Below are 21,071 nucleotides of genomic sequence, written 5' to 3' on the forward strand. Positions count from 1 at the left end.
TTAATTGTAAAGATAAATTAATAATATGTCGAATTCTAATCATTTAAAGGTTGCTGTTGTGTAAGAGGAGTAACACACAGGTTAATAAACATCTAGTAGTTCATTATGACCTTTCCTATCTCATCTGCTTTGCTTTTTTCCCTATGGTGGTTGCGGCAGTTTGTTCAGATCTGGGATTCTTGTCTGGTTATTATAGCCATTAATTTGATTTTAGAGATGTGCTGTATAGGATATGACTCGAGGCAAGACCTTTAAGAGCTTGGAGCGCTCTCTATGATCATTTGAGAAGTTATGAGCAAATTAGTGTGACATAACGTTTTTATTCCAAATATATGGAAAAGAAAATCCTCTGCTCTGGATCCACACTCACTTTATGTAACCAGTCACCCCTCTTTCTCTCTTTCTCTCTCTCTCTCACTCTCTCTCACTTGCACACACACACGCAAACATAACCATACACACACATGCTCCCACATGCCAGCCAACACTAAAGAAAGTCCCTGTACAGTCCTGAGGAATGTTTTCACTTCTCGCTAACCTTGCTATTTCCTGTTTCTTCCTCTCGGTTCCTGCCCTCTCTTTTGAGTTTTTGCGTCTGGAAAGCATGAAGCTCTTCACCGCCCCGAGCTCGGCCTGCGGGAGTGTCGGCGTCCTCCGTAATCTTTTCACGTGCTCTAGTGATAGCTTGGCCGAGAAGCTGAAGCCGGATTTACATACTCCATCATGCACAGGGCTTGATGTGGCGTTCTAACAAAAACAGTGTGTTCCCGACCAAGTTGCGGTGGTTTCCATATGTTCGAAGAGGCGCAGGCATCAAAGACGCATGTCACGGTCTCTAAAAGATTCTGCAGTAAAACCAGACACGACAAAATATTAGTGGCAGATTTATCAGAAAAGACAACAGCGACGGCAGGTCCGGATTTCACGTCCAAATCTGATCCAGACTCCGGGTTTGTAAACAAGGCAGTCAATCTTTCCCGATCATCATAGTCATTTTATTGATTTTAAAGGCGCTATAGAATAATTCTGGCGATGTAATACAGTAATCGAGTCAGCTGATTTGGCTTCGGTCATGTTAAGCAGGAGGACTTCGAGGCTCCGGCGGCCGTCTCCGCAGGTGTCCGCCTCCTTCTCCTCCGCTTCATCAGGCAGATAACGGCTCTCTGCAGGCGCTCTCGCTTATCACTCGAGTGATAATGGAGCAGCTCGGCTGGAGCCGTAGAGCCTCTGTGATCTACAGGAATAACAGTCCAGCTTTCGGGAAATTTAATTAGATGTGTTTGCCCTGGTTAAAGGAATTACTGTAGTGCGATAAGGGTTTTTTTCCCCCTAATGGTCTTTCATGCTGTATTAGTGTATGTTTATTGGAGAGATGCTCCAGATCAGGCCGGAATAAATGACATGTTTTTGAGCTGAAATACTCTACGAGATGCTGGTTTGAAAAAATTATCAACACACAGTCGATCGGGTTTATGAAGATGATGAAGAATTACAGTTTCCATGATGACATTATTGCTTTTGTAGCACAACTCAATAAGCAACACGTGTGATCATTCGGCTCCAATCTTAACACGCCATGTTTTCATGGAGCTTGTTTTCTTTTTAAACAGTTTTGGAACAAGATTAGGCCTCCAAACCTTCTATACAGATTTTGAAACAGGAAACAGTTTAGGGAAAACCCACATTCGGAGTCTAATCATCAGGTGTCCACATACATTTGGCTGTATAGTGTGCTTGTTTTCGCTGGTTGGCATGGAGCAGGCATTAGTGACTGATCAACTTGAGCAGAACCGGTTTAAAGAACAACAAAAAAAAATAAACGGCCTGTTGTTGGAAATCTTTCAGGAACCAAGTGTGTTCTGTTCTGCAAAGGCACACGGAGTAATGGATAAATAAAGTAGACTCCATGAATAAACAGTACAGCCAATGAGGTGGTGCCATCCAGAAATATTTGTAAACCAAGTTATTTTTTCGAAATACAAAAATATCTTTGCCCGTGGTTTATTTGTGGTTCTTTGATTTAACTTGCAAAAAATAGTTTAGAGTGTGTATCCTGTGCACCGTAGGGTCTCGTGCACGAGCGCTTTCACACCTGGAGGCTATTAAAAATGCAAAAAAACAACCCCCCAAAAAAGCTTAGTGTTTTTAGGAAGTGGGAGGAAACCGGAGAACCCTGGAGGAACTGCTAATAATAATAATGAATATTAATGTTATTGTTATTTGGAGGTTAGTTATATAGTACTGTACTGCTGATGGTATCTGTGTAGTGTAAGTTTATCAGGCAGGGCCTTAAGGCAAAAGAAAAAGAAAAAAACAGAAGCCCTTCCTGTCTGAGGCCCTTTGTGTTGTGTGTGTATCTGTGAAAAGGTGTTTATTTAGCCCTACAGTCCCTCAGGTGCTTCTTAGTATTCATTATATTCCCGTATTGTAAGTACAGCGTGACTCTTCTGTTTCATTAGGAACATCATTTCATGCTCGTAAAACTTGTCAAACGTCGGCCTCTGATGTGCGTCGGTGTGTGTCGGCGTGTGCGTGCTGCGTGCTTTCTGGCTCGGTGCTCGAACTAATTAAAACGTTGCTCGAGGCAAGATCACTATTAACAGAGTTTCAAAAAGGCCTGGCGTGTGTCTAAAAGGGGATTAAAAAAAGTTTACTTCTTTACATTCTTAGCAAAATCTTTTTTTGAAAAAAAAAAAAAAACAATTAAAGAAAAAAAAAAAGTTAGTTTGGCAGGTCTTTTGGGCTGTGTGTGTTCTCTTTGGCGTTGTAAATCCTGAGCTATTTAACCAACAATCTTAAACTGGGAAACGGTGCAGTTATTAAATTCGAACATGATGTTCATGACTCGTATTCAGAGACTCCACAGATACACGCACATAAAGGAAGAGAAATCCCGACGCACAAACACACACGCACATGAATGGATCATGTTAGGATCAACTCCACGTTCAATCTGGCGAGCGTAGCACACTTTTCCTCCCCACGTCTGTTAAAGGCAGATGAGAAGCAGCTCTCGTTGCGTGTTTTGATGGGCCCGGGCTCGACTTTGTAGTTCCGATCTTCCCCGTTATCAAAAGGCCAGGCCGCGGTTTTTCAGCCTTCAGTATCTCGGGTAAACAAGGCGCTTAATGAGCTGCGCTTGGTCTTGTGCGGCATCACTCCGACGTGTAGCGTCGGTATTTATGGAGGAGGCTTTAAAACATAAAGGAGAGAGCCGAGCCTTTGAACTTTTTTTTCCCTCTCTCTTCCCCTTTCCTTTTTATCAGTTTAATGTTAGAGATCATGAATAGCTCCGGGAGTTCGGCGGTATCCCGTCATGTGACTGTGATCCGCTCGAACGCTTGTTGCTTGTGGTCGGGTGGAGTGTTTGCACAGGTGGAAGCGCGGCAATGTGCTGTAAAAAAAAGAAAGCTTGCCACTATTCCCTCATTTTTCAACCCGTTCCTGTCGGAGCGACGTTCCCCTGGATCATGTCTCTGGGTGTGGGAAGCTCTCGGGCTGCTCCTGCAGCTCTCCTTTTGTCTTCCCTTTTACAGGTGGGATTACTCAGCAATTCAGCGAGAGGATTACAGCTGTCCAAGCTAACCAGGCTCCGCTGCTTGCAACGTCAGCTCTGAAAGACGCGATTTTGCCACCACAATGCTTCTGAACATCCCCCGGTCTGTGTATTTATACAACGGACATGTTTTTTCAGAGCCCTGAAATTGTAGAGCTCAACCAAAGCAATCCGTTGTTTTTTTTTTGTTGTTTGTTTTTTGTTTTAGCATCTTTCCAAGTGCTGCTCCGGTCCATTTGTCCTGGGTCACCGGTGATGGGTCGCCTGGGTCACTGCTTTAGGCCAATGTGAGAAAGGACTGAGAAATCCAAAAGCCTTTTAAAAAAAGTGAAGCCTTACAGCTGAAAAGTTAAATGGTTGAAGCAAGGCATGTCTTTATTTTCTTTCTTTTTGTTTTGTTTCGTGCAGTCTTGCTCTGACAGGCGAAGACATATCTCAAGAAACGGTTCAAGACACAAACATTCAACAAGACACAAAGGGACAGAGATATAAAATGAATAAGATGATTACAGAGTGAGATAGGACACACACAAAAAGAAATGAATCAGAAATAGAAATGTTGCGTGTGATCGCCATCGGCTTTTTTTCCCCACAAATAATACTCTTAATAAACAGGTGCTCGTTACTCTGCTGGAGCTCCGGTTTTATCACCAGAATTATCTCGTGCCCCTGCCAGGCGGTGGGTGCGTTTATGAGGCCTGTTTGGCGCACTAGGACTTTTCCCTGTGGTCCAACCCCTGGTGGTCTGCTGGAGAAAGGTATATACGGTGCTATCCTACGCTGGAGTGACTCACAGGTTTAGTATTTCACAGCGGCAGGCCTGAAATGCTGAGCAACAACAAAGCCGAGCCAGTAAGAGCCACTGTCCAGCTCACACACACTCCCTCAGTCTCCATAAGTCATGAATGAAGGCAGCTGGTGTTGAAAGAAGATCTCGAGAGCTTCAAGTTTCATTGCTCCAGTTGTCAACCTCAGATCCATCATAATTGTAGTCACTCTGGTCTCTCACTTTGCTCCTTGTCAACTACCCTTTATGAAAATATGTTTCCTCAAGGATTCTCCGACTCTGTACATTATAAGAGAAACGGGTCCTTGAGGACACTTAACTTGAGGGTAGTTAACAATTCCCATCTCCATAAAACCTTCACTTAAAAGTTGCTTTTAGAGGAACACACTCTGGTGTAGGTTCCTGGAGAGTAATATATCCTGTATATCATTTATACTATATTGTATATTACTCTCCATAAAGAACATGGAAAGTAAACAAACTTTAAAAAGTTTAGCTTTCTAATGGATTTCTAGTCTCTTTGGGAACCCTTACATTTTTCTCCCTACAACAAGCAAAAAGTACTTTTTATTGTACAGAATAACAGAACACAGTTGTGAGAGTAAAACTTCCTTTATTTCTCCAAATAATCCACTACTAGACTAATGCACTTATCTTCCTGTTTCACTACTGCTTGTATACCATCAAGTTAGAAAGTTTTCTCAGTACGTTAGCATATACATCTGAAACACTGGCCTCCCAGGAGCTCCTTTAATAGCCCAAACATGTGGAAATGGCTGTGCTGGTGGTGGATGATTGTACGTACAGTTCCCAATGACAGATGCGCCTCTTCCACAAAATCGCCACAAGTTATATGCCAATTTTTAAGGATTAGGTGTTCCACTTGCCGAATGTTTATGGGAACGACTGCAGTGGGCTCTAAGCCACCTCAGCTGGGATCGTTCCTCAAGGATATATGACCTTCTTTAAAACGTTACACCATTACAATGTTTTACTGTGGAGTCTCATCAGAATAAAGTGCTCAAAGTCTTCGGCAATGGCTTTTTGGTCTTAGTTCGACTAGAACGTCCCTCATACGGTAGCTTTACAGTAAGGGTTCTAGACTTTAAAAAACTTCCTTAATGAATTATTGATGGATAAGCTACAACAAAGTGTTTTCTTATAATAAAGTGTTTTAAGGAGAACACACTATCATAGGGTTCTGAAACAAGCACAGTAATTCTTAGCGGTTCCATGGCCAAGGTAAGTTCTCTAACAAAAAAGCTTTAATTTAGACTGTACAGTAATTCTTCAAGTCTGTCCATCTGTACCTCCTTTGTCGAAGTCAGGGAACACTTAAAGGTAATATGAAGTCGAAACCTACAACAGAGGCTTTTCTTTTTAGGGAGTCTTTAGTGTAGTTAAGAAAGCTAAACAACCATAAATGTCCATTCTTCTTATCATTATTCTTAGTACACAGAACCCAAGGCATTAACCGTTTATCTCAACTGCCTTGTTTTGTTCAGGTTCTCAGTTGTTCTTCTTCTTCCGACTGCTGTTAGGGGTCACCACAGAGGATCATCTGATCCTCATGTTCGATTTGGCACATCATGAACTTCCTGATCCAAACGCTCCCCGATTTACCGGGCTTGGAGCTGGCGCTGAAACTGAAGAAAATAATGATTAATTAATAAATACAGTACATACAGTTTGGAGAAATGAACTCTTTAAAGTGTTCCTGAAAGGTGGATTGGATAAGCACCATTACTTGTAACCCTTTTAATAGGGAAAGACTCCTAAGACTCCTACTATAGAGCTTTGTGTAGAGCGTTTAACAGTACCCCAAAGAGACAAAAGTCATTTTAAGAGTGCACTTCGATTTTCCTGGAAGGAAATAAACTGATATAAATTTCAACTTTTGAATCTTCATCTAAAGACATGCTTTATATATTTTTCTTCTTTCATTTCCTTACATGATACCTGAGCTGATATCATTTGAATGTTCCAGTCCCACAGGCAGTTAGCATTGTGCTAGAACAAGTTAATCAGCCGTCTTGGCATCAAGGACAGATCTGATAAAAGTCCTCCGAAACAAACAACCAGAGAGGACTAGCGAGAACTCCTGGGCTCTGTGTGCCTGGATTGGTGGAGGCTTGCATGTTTACCAAGCCGTGTCCCCATGCTGAGATTCCTAGCCTGAGCATCAGTGCAAACAATCACAGGCGTCATTGGTGGGCATTATCACCCCGAGATAAAGAAGCCACATACCAGAGCTATGAGATGTGTTTGGTCTAACTGGTGTATCACTGAGAATAAACACAATCCTACTGCTATGAGATCAGTCTTGAGATGACCTACTGAGCCATGGCTTCTGATTGGCTGATGCTGTTATCTTTGTTATTTCTGCACAGGAAGTAGCAGAGGAAGCCTTCATGCTATGCCATTGTACAGGTGATGCGTGCCATGAATAGAAAAATGCCACACAATGACTAAATACTACAGCTCTCTGTAAAGCATTGTACATTTCCATTAAGGATCTTTTACTAGCTTATGCACATTACCAACAACTGTCCGAATGGTCTCAAGGACATGATTGAGGACATGCAAACAATTCCACAATATGAAATTATCAAGAAAGATCAACAATCCGCATTGCAAACCACATGGAAAGTAGGAATCACTACAGGTTTAAACTTTGTAAGGTTGATTTGGGGGATTTGCAAATTTAGGGTAAAAGGAAACACTGTTGTTGGATTCTATGGAAAAAACATTTGATATTCCATTTATATAACCCTCATAGGCTTTAAAATGTTTCATTTTAGAAAATAAGAACAATTCTTTTGTTACTTTTATAGTTTCTTTAGAAACACTTTCACTTTAAGAAAACAAAACAAAACAAGGTCATTCAAGTCAAACCAGGACTTAGGATGATAGTTCTATAGACGCATCTGTTTGTCCCGCTTTGACTTGAACGCACCATGTAGCACCAAATTTTTTAACTCATCCCTAGCCAACTTAAGGAACTTTTAGGACAAGTGTAACTTTCAAAATTTATAACCTAGCGGATATAAAGAACTTTTACACTAAGTGTGTATTTTTAAGCTTAATGACTATCGGTTCTCAAGTTGAGTCTATAAATTTGGGTGGAAGTTCTATTTTTTAAAAACCACTTCTTTCAATTTTATAGCGAAGCAGGTGGCAGGGTCACCGGTTTGCCTGTATAACCACAGATCCTTTAAAATCCCTGTTTACTCATAGTTTCTGCTGAGCAGATTTCCAGCAGTTGCGGTGTAGCTTGACTCAAAGTTTCTACCATTATGGGGCAATCAGAACTCTCTCTCTCTGTCTCTCTTTTGAACACACACCCTCTTCCTCTCCCAGCACGTTCGGCACTTGTTTGATGGCCATGCCACTTCCTCCATCATTATCGTTTATCCGAGCAACGTGCTGTCAGGCTTTTTGAAGCTCACTCTGGGACACCAGCGTGAAGGTTCTGAGGTTCCCCAGCCTTCAAAGCTCTGCAGTCTGGGGGCCTCCTGTCCATAAATCCACCCCGAAAAAATCACAAGCTCATATCAAGATGTCTGAAACAAAGACGGCTGGCTGGGACAGACATGCTGGGTAGCTTTTAAGTGATAGCTGCTAGTCCATATGCTTGTGCCCATATGGAAGTGTATTGCTCCCCACATGAACCGCCCTTCCCAATGCACACACACACACACACACACACACACACACATACTTATGCATGTGAGCAAGCTTTAAGTTAAAACTGATGCTAAGCAACTCTTATTTTTTAAATCTATGCTACATTTCCGAAGAAAAATGCAAAGGACGAAACCTGCTCGTAAATCTGTCAGGTCGTGTATTCAGAGCATCGTCGGGTTTGTAACGCACATGGACTGTCTATATGCTGTCTGTTTTTCTGTAAAGCATCACGGCGAGAGATAAAAGCCTTCGGAAAGAGATGAATAACCCATGTGAAAATGACAGAGAAGATAAATCTGACACCACTTTCAGCTGGGCTAAATAAATACTGAAATAAAACATTAAGAATAATTAAGAATAAATCATTAGTAATTAAAAATAAAACATTTGTAATTATGTACCAGGTTGGTGTTCAGCTGTTATGGGAAAATAATCAACAACATGACACAGTTATTACCCACTAATTATTAATACTTTTTTTATATACAGTAACAGCAGAAAAAAAAGAAAAAATGCAATAAACTGGGTGACAATGTAGCAAGTGTGTGTTCCAAGCTCTCTGTGACTGTGTCCGTGTGTGTGTGTGTGTGTGTGTGTGTGAGCGATTCCTACACTCTTCTTAAAATGTCTATCATTTCAAAGTCAAGAACCTTTCAAATGGAAACACACCCAGTTATGGTGTATGTAGAGAGTACAAAGCAATGTGTGTGTGATTGGAGTCTATCAGGTGTGTATTCAGTGTGTGTGTGTGTGTGTGGACGGGGGTGTTAATAAGGGCTTTTGCTGTATATGCGTTTGATCTCCCTGAGCAGCTCCGAGCCTGTTATGTAATAAATACACACCTTCTGTGGTTGTGTAACAAGCGTTCGTTCACTTTGTATCTGTCACTCACGACTCGGATGCGTCACTTGTTTGAAATGATCAGCGTCACTTTAATGACGTTTTCTCCGCAACATTGTTGCATTCTTAAATCTGATGGATGAGGAAATGTAAATTAGTGTTATATAACAGGTGTGTGTTCATGTAGTCATTCAAACATGCACACACACACACACACACACACGCAAATGTATTAAACTTTTATTTAACTTCTATAAAAAGAGGAATAGGTTTTATTCCAGTCTTCAGAGCTGAGACATTTATGCTTTCTGCATTTCTCGGTAACATGACATGTCTTATTAACATCAATGGGGAGAAAAAGAAGCGGCTGGTGAAGGAACGATTGCGTTACTGAATAAAACACTTCAGAACATGGCTATTTTATTCTTTACTTATAAAATATATAAAGTTCAACATTAAATTTAATGAAAAATTGTTTCTTACAATTACTATACGTATTTAATATAATATTTCTACATACTGTATATGTCAGGGGTTCATTAAGTAACTGAAGGTTCTTAGTCTCCATAAGGTAAATGCTCTGATGCTGCAGAACCTTTAGGGGCACTCCAGAGGGGTAACTCAAAAAAAACTCACACTTGGACTTTAACTAGTGTATTGTGTCTGTTGTCTGTTTCAGTTTAGCAATTCAGCAAACCTAAAATACATACAGCTGAGTTTACCAAAAAAAAAAAAAAAAAAAAAAAAAATCTTTGCATACCCTTAGGAGCAAATAAAGAAGACAAAGAAATTCAGATCACAGCAGTGAGACTTTTAGCGTGTTGGGTTTCACAGATGTTTCTTCGCTAGGACAAGACCAAAAAGTGTTTTTTAGGTTTGCATCTCTCTTTTTAAGAGTAATATATTATAGGTTGTAAAACGCACAATTTGTTTTATGTCCTACTGAAAGCACTTCCATGTCCTCCGAAAGTTTCCTACTTCCACCTTGATGCTCCATTCTTCCTGACGGCACTGTGAGAAACTTTTACCAGATGTCAAACCCTGCCTTTGTCCTCGAACATAATTATCTGGCGCTTTTACCTTATTTTTTTCTTTATGGAGGGGGGTGCAAACTTTTGCACTGTTAACATTTCACCCACTCGGTTGCAGTAAAGTAAAGCGAATTAAGTTAAGATCTTCATTATAGTCCAAACCCTTTTGTCAACATGCAAAATTGCCACGTTGGCTGAATCACGTTGTGATGTCTCCTTTTCCTTTTTCGCACCTGTTGCGGTTGTTCCCATCTACTATATTCAAATAGGGAGAAATTGTTTTATCGTTTTGAAAACACAAAATAATATCTCTTCACTAAGGGTGTCTTTGTGAAACGTTCAGGAATGTGTTTTAATTTAATTCCAGCGCCAAAACAACCCTTACTTCTTCTCTCGCTCGGGCCTCGTGGCATGTTCCTGGAAGCCGCCCATTGCATTCAGGTGAAAACGCTTCACTCCAGTAAGAACATTCCGCGGGAGCTGTAGGAAAATGAAAATAATTTGGGAAATCTGACAGTTTTTTTTTTTTTTTTTTTTTTCCCAATTTCCATCATCCTTGGTTGCTGGCGTAGTTTCTCAAGCAGGCAATGGGATGTGACTGTGCCAGGCATGAATGAGAGTGAATCAGCTCAAGTGGGCCAAAGGAAATGGAAAGCTGGTCCTCATGGGAGTCTCCACTAGCAGGCCGAGAGAAGGGGAATGAAAAGGGCCTTGTGCACACAGAGGCCATGAAAACCAAACAGAACCATGCGCTAAAGTGCTCTGACTCAAGGAACTCTTATTCTTTCTCGGAATGTGCTGCTAACTTTAAGATTTTTATTATTTACAGTTTGTTTTAGGAGTTCTGTAAGGACCAGCTCTACACTTTAGCCTGGTTCGAAACTCTGTTTTGATTTTCTTCATATTTCTTTCACCAAGGTCTCTTACCTCTCTGGCTTCTGTGCTCTCGTTGCATGCCTAAATCAGCCTGAAAACAAAAGAAAAAATCAACAACAAAAGAGCAATATTGTCTGATCTGAATTAAACACAGTAAACACAAAAATTATTCAGTAGGCTGGCTCTGTCTGGACGTGTTCCTAACTTCACCCAGACGTTCCATTTTCAGGCAACCACAAATCATGTAAAGTATAACAAAGCCCTGTTGACCTATTAAGGTGCATTTAGTCTGACATTCGTTTATGGTTAGAAGCCTGGCTTGGACTGAAATACAAATACCGCTAACAAGGCACGGAAGCCAGCAATTAGCATGGTTATTATAGTCGTTGCCTTCCGTGACTCGCTAGTTTCCATACACTGACAGGTTCTGTGTTTAAAATTCGAATCTCAGAACCGTCAAAAAGCCACTGTTGGGGCCTAATCAAGACCCTTTAAGGTGTGCCAGGACTTGTTTGACCCCCCCTATTTCTCACTGCAGAGATAAACATTTAACATTAACACTGTTATTATTTTGTTCGACTCTGACAGTTGCTCCATTTCTTTTGGCTCTAGGACCTCCGTGGGTGAGTAGCGTTGTAGAGGAGAAGCAGATCGCACATTTAGGGCGTAACATCCGCCTGCGATGCCCAGTCGAAGGTAACCCTAAACCCCTGCTGCTCTGGACGAAGGATGGAAGAAACATCAATGCGGGCTGGAACCGTTACCGTGTTCTCCAGCACGGCCTCAAGATCAAGAACGTGGAAGCCAAAGACGCTGGATTCTATGTGTGCCAGGCGGCCAATGGCTTCGGCAGCGTGTCCCTTAACTTCACCCTCACCGTCATAGGTAAGGGATGCACAAATCATAACCAGCTATTGTTTTTCTTTCATCTACTCTTATTAGGGATCACCACAGGTTATAAGCCGGATGCAACTCTTCTAAGACTGGCACAAAGACCCTGTTGACTTAGTGTGGGGCAATGGCTGGGACACAAACCATCCACAATGTTCTTGGTGATCATGGGTGATAGTAGGTGGTACAGTCTGGTACTGCGTACTGCTAAAAGATTCAGTGGTGAATGAGTGTCTACTGGAAAGAGTAGAGAGAGCAGTTGCCCCTGAAAATCCTCATTCAAAGTCAGTCATGAAAGCAGTTGCAGCAAGAAAATGCATCAGTTAGCGTAATTTCATCTTGAACAACACCCTGACTCCTTAGTAATTGCTTCTGAATTGTCGTTCTGAGTCTTTGAACTTCTGAACCATCCGTGTTGTGTTTCGATCTTTCAGTATTGCTAATTAACCGACAGGTTCATGACTCACCTTGCCTACACTACTCTGTACATTGCACACTAGCTTTCTCTTTTGCTCTATTTGGACCCAGAACAATGAGTTAGCAGCAGCAGATTCATCAGACAAATGAAAAGAATCTTAGAAGGTTTTCAGGACTGACACTGCCTCCATAGTTTATTCTTTTCACCTTTTGGCCACATAATACCAGCAAGAATTTAAAGTGATTTTCACCCCTAGCAACAAGGGATTATGAAACAAGATACATCAAAAAGGTTAACCAGGCAGGAGGTATTACTTTCATCTGGCAGAGCAATTAGTCAGATATGGAACGGCATCTATTTTTAGCTTTAATTTGTTTATCCTAATAACGCCTGGTCGGGATTGTGTTGCTTAAAATGACAATATTAATTTGCTAATATAACCAAGCATACCCTTTTTGGCTATAACAACTTCAACTTTTCTGGTAAGGCTTTCCACAAGTGTTTATGGGATTTTTTGACCATTACACAAAACTTTGTGTAGGTCAGTCAAGTTCTTCCACACCATCTATAAAGACATCGCTCATCCATCGCTTTCTTGGTGCACTGGTGTGTAGTCATGTTGGAACTGGCTATTTAGAAACTGTTGCCACAAGGTTAGGAGCATGAACCTATGACCATAATCCCCCTCAACCAAACTTTACAATTAGCACAATGAAGTACCATTCTCCTAGCGAACCCAGACTCATCCATCAGTTTGCCAGACAGAGAAACATGATTCATCTCTTTAGAGAACACGTTTTCACTGCTCTATGGTCCAGTAGTTGCATGCTTTACACCACTGCATCCGATGCTTTGCATTGCACTTGGTGATGTAAGTCTTGGATGCAGCTGCGCGGGCATGGAAACCTATTCTTAGCACTGTTTTTGAGCTAATCTGAAGGCCACATGAAGTTTGGAGGTCTGTAGCTATCGACCCTGCGGAAAGTTGGCGACCTCTGTGCACCAGCCTCTGCTGACCCCCGGTCATTTTATGTGGCCTAACACTTCATGGATGAGTTGCTGTCCACTTTGTTACAATGCCACTAACAGTTGACTGTGGAATTTTTTGTAGTGAGGAAATTTTATGACTGGACGGTACCACGCTGAAATTCACCGGGCTTCTGAGTATGACCCACTCTTTGACAAATGTGTGTAGAAGCGGTCTGCAAGCCTAGGTGCTTGGTTTTATACACCTGTAACCATGGAAGTGATTGGAATGCAATTGGATGTGTGAGTAAACACTTTTCTGCATCTTATGATGCATTTTACTGCATCATGAAAAATGTACCCTAAAAAAATCATTAGTTCATCTCAGAATTGAACAGATGGTGCTGTACATTTTTTTAACACATGCTTAAGAGTGTGCAATTAAAATCTAATTGCGACCTTACACCTTCATTCTGCGCTGTTTACGGTACCACCTAAAAATTTTAGTACATTCCAAACTTCAACAGATGGCGTTGTAATTTTTTTTTTTAAATGCGCTCATTGTTTAAAACAACAACAACAACAAAACAATTTCCCTCCTTGAAGGCCACTCCCGCTTCGGAAGGATATGATTATTTGCAGTAATAAACAAATAGAAATACAGAGCGTGTCATTGTTTTACCCTAGCGTGTCCATGTGCTTTTATGACGGTTGTGTTTCGTCTCCTAGGATAATATAATGTTGTTGTTTTTCAGCTCCTTGCCTGCAGCCATCATTTAAGCTTAATCAAACCCTGCTCTGTTATAAAAGGGTGTTTCTGTCTTAGCATGATGGAGGGCATCAGAGCGTCCAATCCCGCAGCTGCCACACAGGAGCCTTCAGTCGCAGCGGAGCTCACAAGAGAGGGATTGTGGCGCAGGAAGTTATCGTGTTTAATAGCGCACCGCTCAGAGTGCACGAGTTCATGGACGCAGCATTAAACGATAAAGGAAAAGAGCCAGCTGTGGTTGTGAGGAGTACTGTGCTGCTCTGACGCAATGTTTTATTGCGAAGGCTGTAGAACAAAGAAGGGCTTCTTTACCTGGCTCCTTCTGTCCCATGATACCTGATGTTGTTTATGAGGTGTGTAAACTTATACGCTGTTCATCACTTTACCCCAACAAACTGTGACAGGCTGCGGAATAATGCCACTTCTGTTTGGAAAGGGATAGAGAAAGATTGTTGAGAAGGTTGTTGATTGTTGTCTTGTGTCGGTGTTGTATGTTTGATGTGAGGTTGTTGAGATGCTGAGTATTAAAAGTGTGGATGAGAAGGTTGTGTAGTGTGTGTCTGTGTGAATTTGCTCGGAGGTTATTGGAACTGTTAGAAGAATGTTGTTTTTTATGTTTTTGGAGAGAGGTTGTTCATAGCGTGTAGTGGTGTGAGGTTTTGAGGTTGGTATTAAGTGTGATTGTATATCTGGCATGCTTATTTGGAGGTGGTTGAAAGTGTGTGTGTGTGTGTGTGTGGTGTATATTCAGTGTATGGTTGGCGAGGGTGTGTATTTTGTGAAAGACTGTGTGTTGATTGTGTGTTATGACCGTGCTCGGAGAGTGTGTGTGCTGCTTTATTACTGTCTGGAGACCTCACTGTAAGAATTCCATCCCAATCTCATGCACAACACACTTAGACACACACACACGCACACACACACACATGACCTGCCACCTCTTTAGCAGTAAATCTGCCTCATCTCAGTGTGTGTTTGGGACTGAGAGGAGCCACAGCACCACCCCTCCGGCTCCTGCTCCATGTCCGGCCGTTACTCCTCTTACTCCTGGAGTGGTTTAATTGGCTGCGCAGTGTGTAAGCCCCGCCTACTCCATGCATCCTATTTGTTTTGGGCCCCCTGTAAGAGGTGTCATGGCCACCTTCTGCTTTCCTGTTCCCTCCCTTAGAGGACTATGGAACACAGAGTTATGGCACATTGCTCCCACCGGATTACACTTCCCATGTTTACTGGAGTCATTAACTGTAATAAACGACAGCCTCCGAAACAAAGGCAGCATTAAAGGCTAAGGTTCCACTGTGCATATGTGTGGGTGTGGAAGATTGCATCTCATTACAGATGCTCTACGACCGGAGGTTCAGCTGTTGCACTGTGTATAAGCATTATATACACACACATGGTAGTGATGTTTAGCAGCATGACCATATGCTCACTCCATAGTAGATCCAAGCTGCGTCTCGTCAGTTCTCCTTGGTTTGTAGTGCGCAAGGCTCCAGCATGTTCACTATGCCATCTCTGTCACCATTCACCACCCTGGGCTCGGTGTCTGGAAATATTCTGTAGTGGTAAACCTTGGCTGTGGTGATGCTGGAGAGCATGTACCAGTTGCTTCATATCTTGGCGCATAGCCTGCCCTTCCTCAAAGCCGGTGTCCTTGAAGCAGCTTTTGTATTAGTTCACAATATGATTGGCACTGGGTGTGGATGGCTGGTGTACGTATTTGGAAAGAGCCACGCCAGTGTGCTCCTGGGAGGGGACCTTTAGAGAACTAAACCCGGGCTTACCATCCCCACAATGATGTACAGATGACCTTGATGCTTTTATGCTTCGACGGTTGTGACTGCTGGTTGGGAATCACATTGTTTACGGGATTCAGCAGACTACCATATTTTCTTTGTACAGTATAGCTGCTTTGTGACAATGTCCTCAAACACTTATTTTGGTGAATGATTGTAAGTTTAGTTCAATGCCCTTCCTGTCGCAACCCTTCTATTTTCTTTACAGGTTCACGATTGGCACTACATGCAGTGGCTGGGTTGTAAGGGGTGTAGGGTCAAGGGTCTTTCCGAAGGACCCAACAGTGGCAACCAGGTGGTGGTGGGACTTAAACCACTGACCTTACGATCAGCAACCTAGAGCCCTATCACCCTGAACCACCACTGCTCTGAGTCTATTAGATTCTTTAGATAATGTTTTGTTTCTTCAACCTTTTTTAAATAATAATTTTTGCATTTACAGTACATTCCAGAAAGGAATCTTTTTTTTACCGCTCATAAATTCCTGTAGAACCTTCGAATGAGCCCTAAAGTTACGAGAGGAGTTTTTATTTTCAGGAGATGTGAATCTCAGATAATTTCCGAGCAGGTGGTCTGTTCACGCTCCTCCTTTGAAAACCAAGACTTCATGCAAATTCATGTGGATGTATGAAATGCAGCAGGGAAAGTCCGCTTGCAGTCTGATTAAATCAAGACCATGGAATTCGGTGACATTCAATAGCGCTTGTCATGAGCTCTTATCTGGTTGAGATTTCCTTTCTTAGCGTGTAGGGGCAGAGCCCTTGTTTGTTCACCTCCATTTTAATAACAGCAACTACAACAAATATGTACATTAATCTTCTTTAAAATAATGTAATGTGACCTTTTATATGATAACGTTTCCCTTTTGTGCTAGGTTTGGTATAATCCCTTGGTGCTGAGCCAACGTGAGGCAATGGCCGTAACTGAATCCCTCATTTCACGTTCTGTCTCGCCTTGGCTTGGGTGCGAGCATAAACAGAAAAAAACATTATTCCATAAACCAATTATACTGTAAGCAAGTGCAAAAGTCCCGTGGCAACGAAATGCAAATGAGCGATACTGCGGTGTTCCAAGTGCATGTCTGACTTTATACTGAAACTATTAACTCATGTTATAATTTCGCATATGTACAAGACGCAGTGTTGCTGTTCCAGTTCCAGATGTTCCCCAGCTGTTTATACCAATGCGAGATTCTGAAAATCAACAGGTGTTGTTAATTTTCTATAACAGCAAATCTGACAGAAGTTTCAGCTGTAACAGTGATGTAAGCAGTTGCATGTTATTGCCATCGCTCTGTCGCGTCATTGTTTCATATACTTACTGTATTTGATATGTGAAGCTTTCTGGTAGGAAACTTGTTTTTGGAGGAGGAATTTACATTGTGCTTTCTGGTTTTTAGTATTCCTGAAATCTGAATATGTAAAGATGTGCATGTAAATGCAAATGTAAATTTAATGAAACAGCGTCCAACATTTATTAATCCATAAAAACTGCTGCAGATTAAGTGGATTAAAACACTTTTTATCAAGCTGTTATGGATAAATAAATCATGTCAGCTTGGTAATCTAGATGTGGCTCATTGTCCCACAGCAGCCTATGATGTAATATTATATCCTGATACCATGGCTAATGTCACAATAAAGAAATTTTGACTTGAAGAATGCTTGCAGTAGTTACTCCTGACTCAAGATGAAACGGATGTTTGACCTCTGGAGGCTTGTTGACCTTCTTGTCGTCTTCCTGTGGAGCTCAGGGATGAATCTATCACCAAGTCATTAATTCTGCTACATCTGAGACCGCATGGACCTTTGGCCGATCTCCTTGACTTCAGTTTCTGTTCTGTTAAAAAGGATGCTAACAGAGTTATCATGCTGCACTGGCTGGATGGAAAGCAGTAGTAGTATAGGTGTAGTGTGATCGAAGGACTGGTTTATTTAATACATTTATTTTGTTTTTATTCCACAAGGTGGTGTTTTTTGCCAGTTCTGGGATTTGAACCTTCAAGTAGTGCATCACTAGTTCTTAACCTTAAACCTTGCATGTCTGAGTTCTTATATCCTATATTAATATTTTGTGTTTTATCTATAACCTTGACCTTGTCTTACAATTCGACTATTTATTTTTACCTCACTCAACTGGCGCTGCTGGCTCAGTTGTAAGCTTCTCGTCTGCCATGTGGAAGGCCTGAGTTTGCTAACCACCCAATGGCCCACACCCAGCCACTGGGTTTGCAGGGCACCCAAAGTGACTGTCCCAAGCCCTGATTAAAAATCTGAAAGAAAAATACATAAAGCTTAACATCTACCATTTTCCAGAAGGTGAAAAAAAACAGAAGAATGCAGAGAAAGATGTTAGATCTTAGGGTTGACATTCCTGGAAGAGGCATCCATCAACCCATCCATCCATCCATCCATCCATCCACCCATTATACACATTTACCGCTTATTCTGTGGTAGGTCACACCAGCCCTTGAGTACCCCAGGGAGTTCAGGGCAGATGCTTGATGGGGTGCCCACACATCGCAGGGTAAAAGTACGCATACACTCCCCATCACTGGACAATTTGAAAACACTACTCAGGATACAAGACATGTCCTAAAGAAACCTAAACCAAAAACCTAAAGAAAACCCACCAAACTCAGGGAGAACATGCATGCTCCACACACACACACAGACACACACCCTTGGGGTGAGAGGCAAAAAGCCTAACCGTTAAGACATTGAGAGGTAACAATGTTTCAGGAAAAAATATATAACATTATTTTTTTACCATACTGTTGCTGTAAATTGATCTTAGTTGTGAAGACGTGTGAATGATAACATCTCATCCAGGATCTCATGTCTCATCTGGGATTGGCTCCAGATCCACCACAATCCTGAGCAGGATAAAACACTTCCTGATGTACAATGATTGAAAAAAATGATAAGGGACAGGTAGCTCTTTTATGCCTTAATTTATCCATTAATTTATCTCATTTCTCTGAGATGAATTGATGTAATGAAAAATGATGTGATTTACAGCAATTCATTGGTTCTATACTCAGTAGGTTATATCTTGGACTCAGTGAGAATGAAAGGAAAGGTGTACAGGACAGTGGAGAGACCAGCGATGCTCTACGGCTTAGAGACAGTGGCACTGAAGAAAAGACAGGAGACAGAGTTGGAGGTAGCAGAGCTGAAGATGTTGAGGTTCTCCTTGGGAGTGACAAGGATGGATAGGATCAAGAATGAGTTCATCAGAGGGACAACCCACGTTAGATGTTTTGGAGATAAAGTCAGAGAGGCCAGATTGAGGTGGCTTGGACATGTTCAGAGGAGAGATTGTGAATATATCGGTAGAAGGATGCTGAGGTTGGAACTGCCAGGCAGGAGGTCTACAGGAAGACCAAAGAAGAGATTTATGGATGCAGTAAGAGAGGACAAAGTTAGTTGGTGTGAGAGAAGAGGATGCAGAGGTAAGGGGTTAGATGGAGACAGATGATTCGCTGTGGCGACCCCTGAAAGGTAAAAAAAAGTTATATCTTGGACTCACATGAATATTCAGATGAATGTTTTTTAGAGAAACCGATTCCTTTGGTGTTTCCCCCCATAGCAGACGTGTGTGCAGGTGGAAGTGTAACATTAGTCTATGTTTAGGGGTTAAAAGGTCACCATATGGCTACAGGAACAAGCCCCATTACACCCCCCCCCCCCCCCACACACACACACATTAGACAGTTCTACAGTATTGGATTCATTGTTAGCACAGGTACCATAAAAATAATTAAATGCATTTGATATAAAGTTTAAACATTTTATAACATTGTTTGGAGTGAAACTTCACTATTATGTACACAACATGGACAAGGAAGTCAAATATTTACTTGCTATATTAGCACTTTATAATTTATTTATTTATCTAATTATATTTTATACCATGTGACATGAGCTACCTGAGTTAGGCTTACACAGGATAGGCGTTATTTAAATAAAATTAAGGAAAAAGTACATTTTTAACAGTTAATAAATGATGTATAAATAGTGAATATATTTTTTTTACTCCTTTGGAAGGAGTCTCCAGTTTATCAATGGTCTGTAACAGTGACTGGAGTAAGACCTGCAGTAACACATGGCAAGCCGTGATTTTATTTAGTTTTTATTTATGGTGATGTCATAGTACCTTCCAGAGGGTTAAAAAAGAAAAATGTTTATCACTCACTCATCGCCTCTACCACTTCATGCTGTCTACATAGTCGTGGGGAGCCTTTTCCAGAAGACGTAGTGGCGTACGCCCTGGAGGGGGTGCCAATCCATCGCAGGGAACGCATTCACACAAACACACACACACTCACAGGCTCAGTCACACACTACAGGCAATTTGGGAACGGCAATTAGCCTAATCTGTTCGTCTTTGGAGGAAACCGGAGTACGTGGAGGAAACCCATCAAGCACTAGGGCATGCAAACTTATTGCACACAGACCCCAAGGTGGGAGTCAAACCCAAACCCTGGAGGTGCAAGGCCACAGTGCTAACCACTCTATATTCCTACAAAATGGTGACATCGAGTCCAATAATTAATTGAACTTCTTGGCATAATGCTGTTGTATAAGAGGAACGAATCACTTTCAGATGTATCTTTATAGGATTATAATGCTTCAGTCTGTGTGTATCACACTGCGGTGTGTCACTAATTATTTTCCCAAAACAGCTCACTTCACAATGGGTTTTTGATGGAGATGTGAAGACCATACACACACACACACACACACAAGTCTTTTCATAGGATTTTGTGATATTGTACCCTTTCAGAGTTAAAAACTGTTCCTGTGCCTCCGCACTGCCTACCTATTATATGTGTCTAGTTAGTGCTGTGTCTGTGTGTGTGTGTGTGTGTGTGTGTGTGTGTGTGTGTGTGTATGTGTGTGTGCAGACACAGTGGGAGAGATTGTGGCTTCTGCATAGACCTCTGGTTTGGCTGGAGTTTTTATGGAGGTAAAGGTGGAGGGCTTCCAGCAGCCACCTTTTGTTCTTTGTTTGCCGGCCGAGCGCTACATGTGTTGCAGTTTAGCCCACGTCCTCTTCACCTAAATGGATAATTGTGTAAGAATTATGCTCCCTGAGGCTGCCATGGGAGGGATCATGCAGCGTTAGGGACCACAGGGAAGGTTTTAAGAGCATGGCAGCGCCTGGACTGTACCACCTAGATAGCGTCAGACAGGGGGATGTTGGCTTGGAGTGACAGGACTCCTAGTGTTGATATTAGTAAAGTGTGTATGCTTATAACCTTTGCCACTTATACTGTGGAGCTCCACTAATCCAAAAGGCATGTGGTGACGTAACAGCTACGGCTGGCTAACATCAGGCTGTAGGTTTATGTTTAGTCTGCGCTCATTTTCCACGACTGCTCGTCACTCAGTTGTTTTTTTTTTTTTTTCCTTTCTTCCCTGAAACATGCAAATAGGTGGAGAAAGTGAA

General features: G+C 41.8%; 1 protein-coding gene across 2 annotated transcripts in view; it reads left to right on the forward strand.

Moving 5' to 3' along the window:
* fgfrl1b (fibroblast growth factor receptor like 1b) overlaps nucleotides 1-21,071 on the forward strand; it is a 41,418-nt gene that overhangs the window by 5,332 nt on the left and 15,015 nt on the right. For both annotated transcript variants that reach the window (XM_053506642.1, XM_053506643.1), the window contains exon 3: nucleotides 11,390-11,662. In XM_053506642.1, the coding sequence (XP_053362617.1) occupies nucleotides 11,390-11,662 (273 nt within the window). The remainder of the gene's footprint in view (nucleotides 1-11,389; nucleotides 11,663-21,071) is intronic.

Source organism: Clarias gariepinus, chromosome 10 (assembly GCF_024256425.1).
Source record: "Clarias gariepinus isolate MV-2021 ecotype Netherlands chromosome 10, CGAR_prim_01v2, whole genome shotgun sequence".
Classification (NCBI taxonomy): Eukaryota; Metazoa; Chordata; class Actinopteri; order Siluriformes; family Clariidae; genus Clarias; species Clarias gariepinus.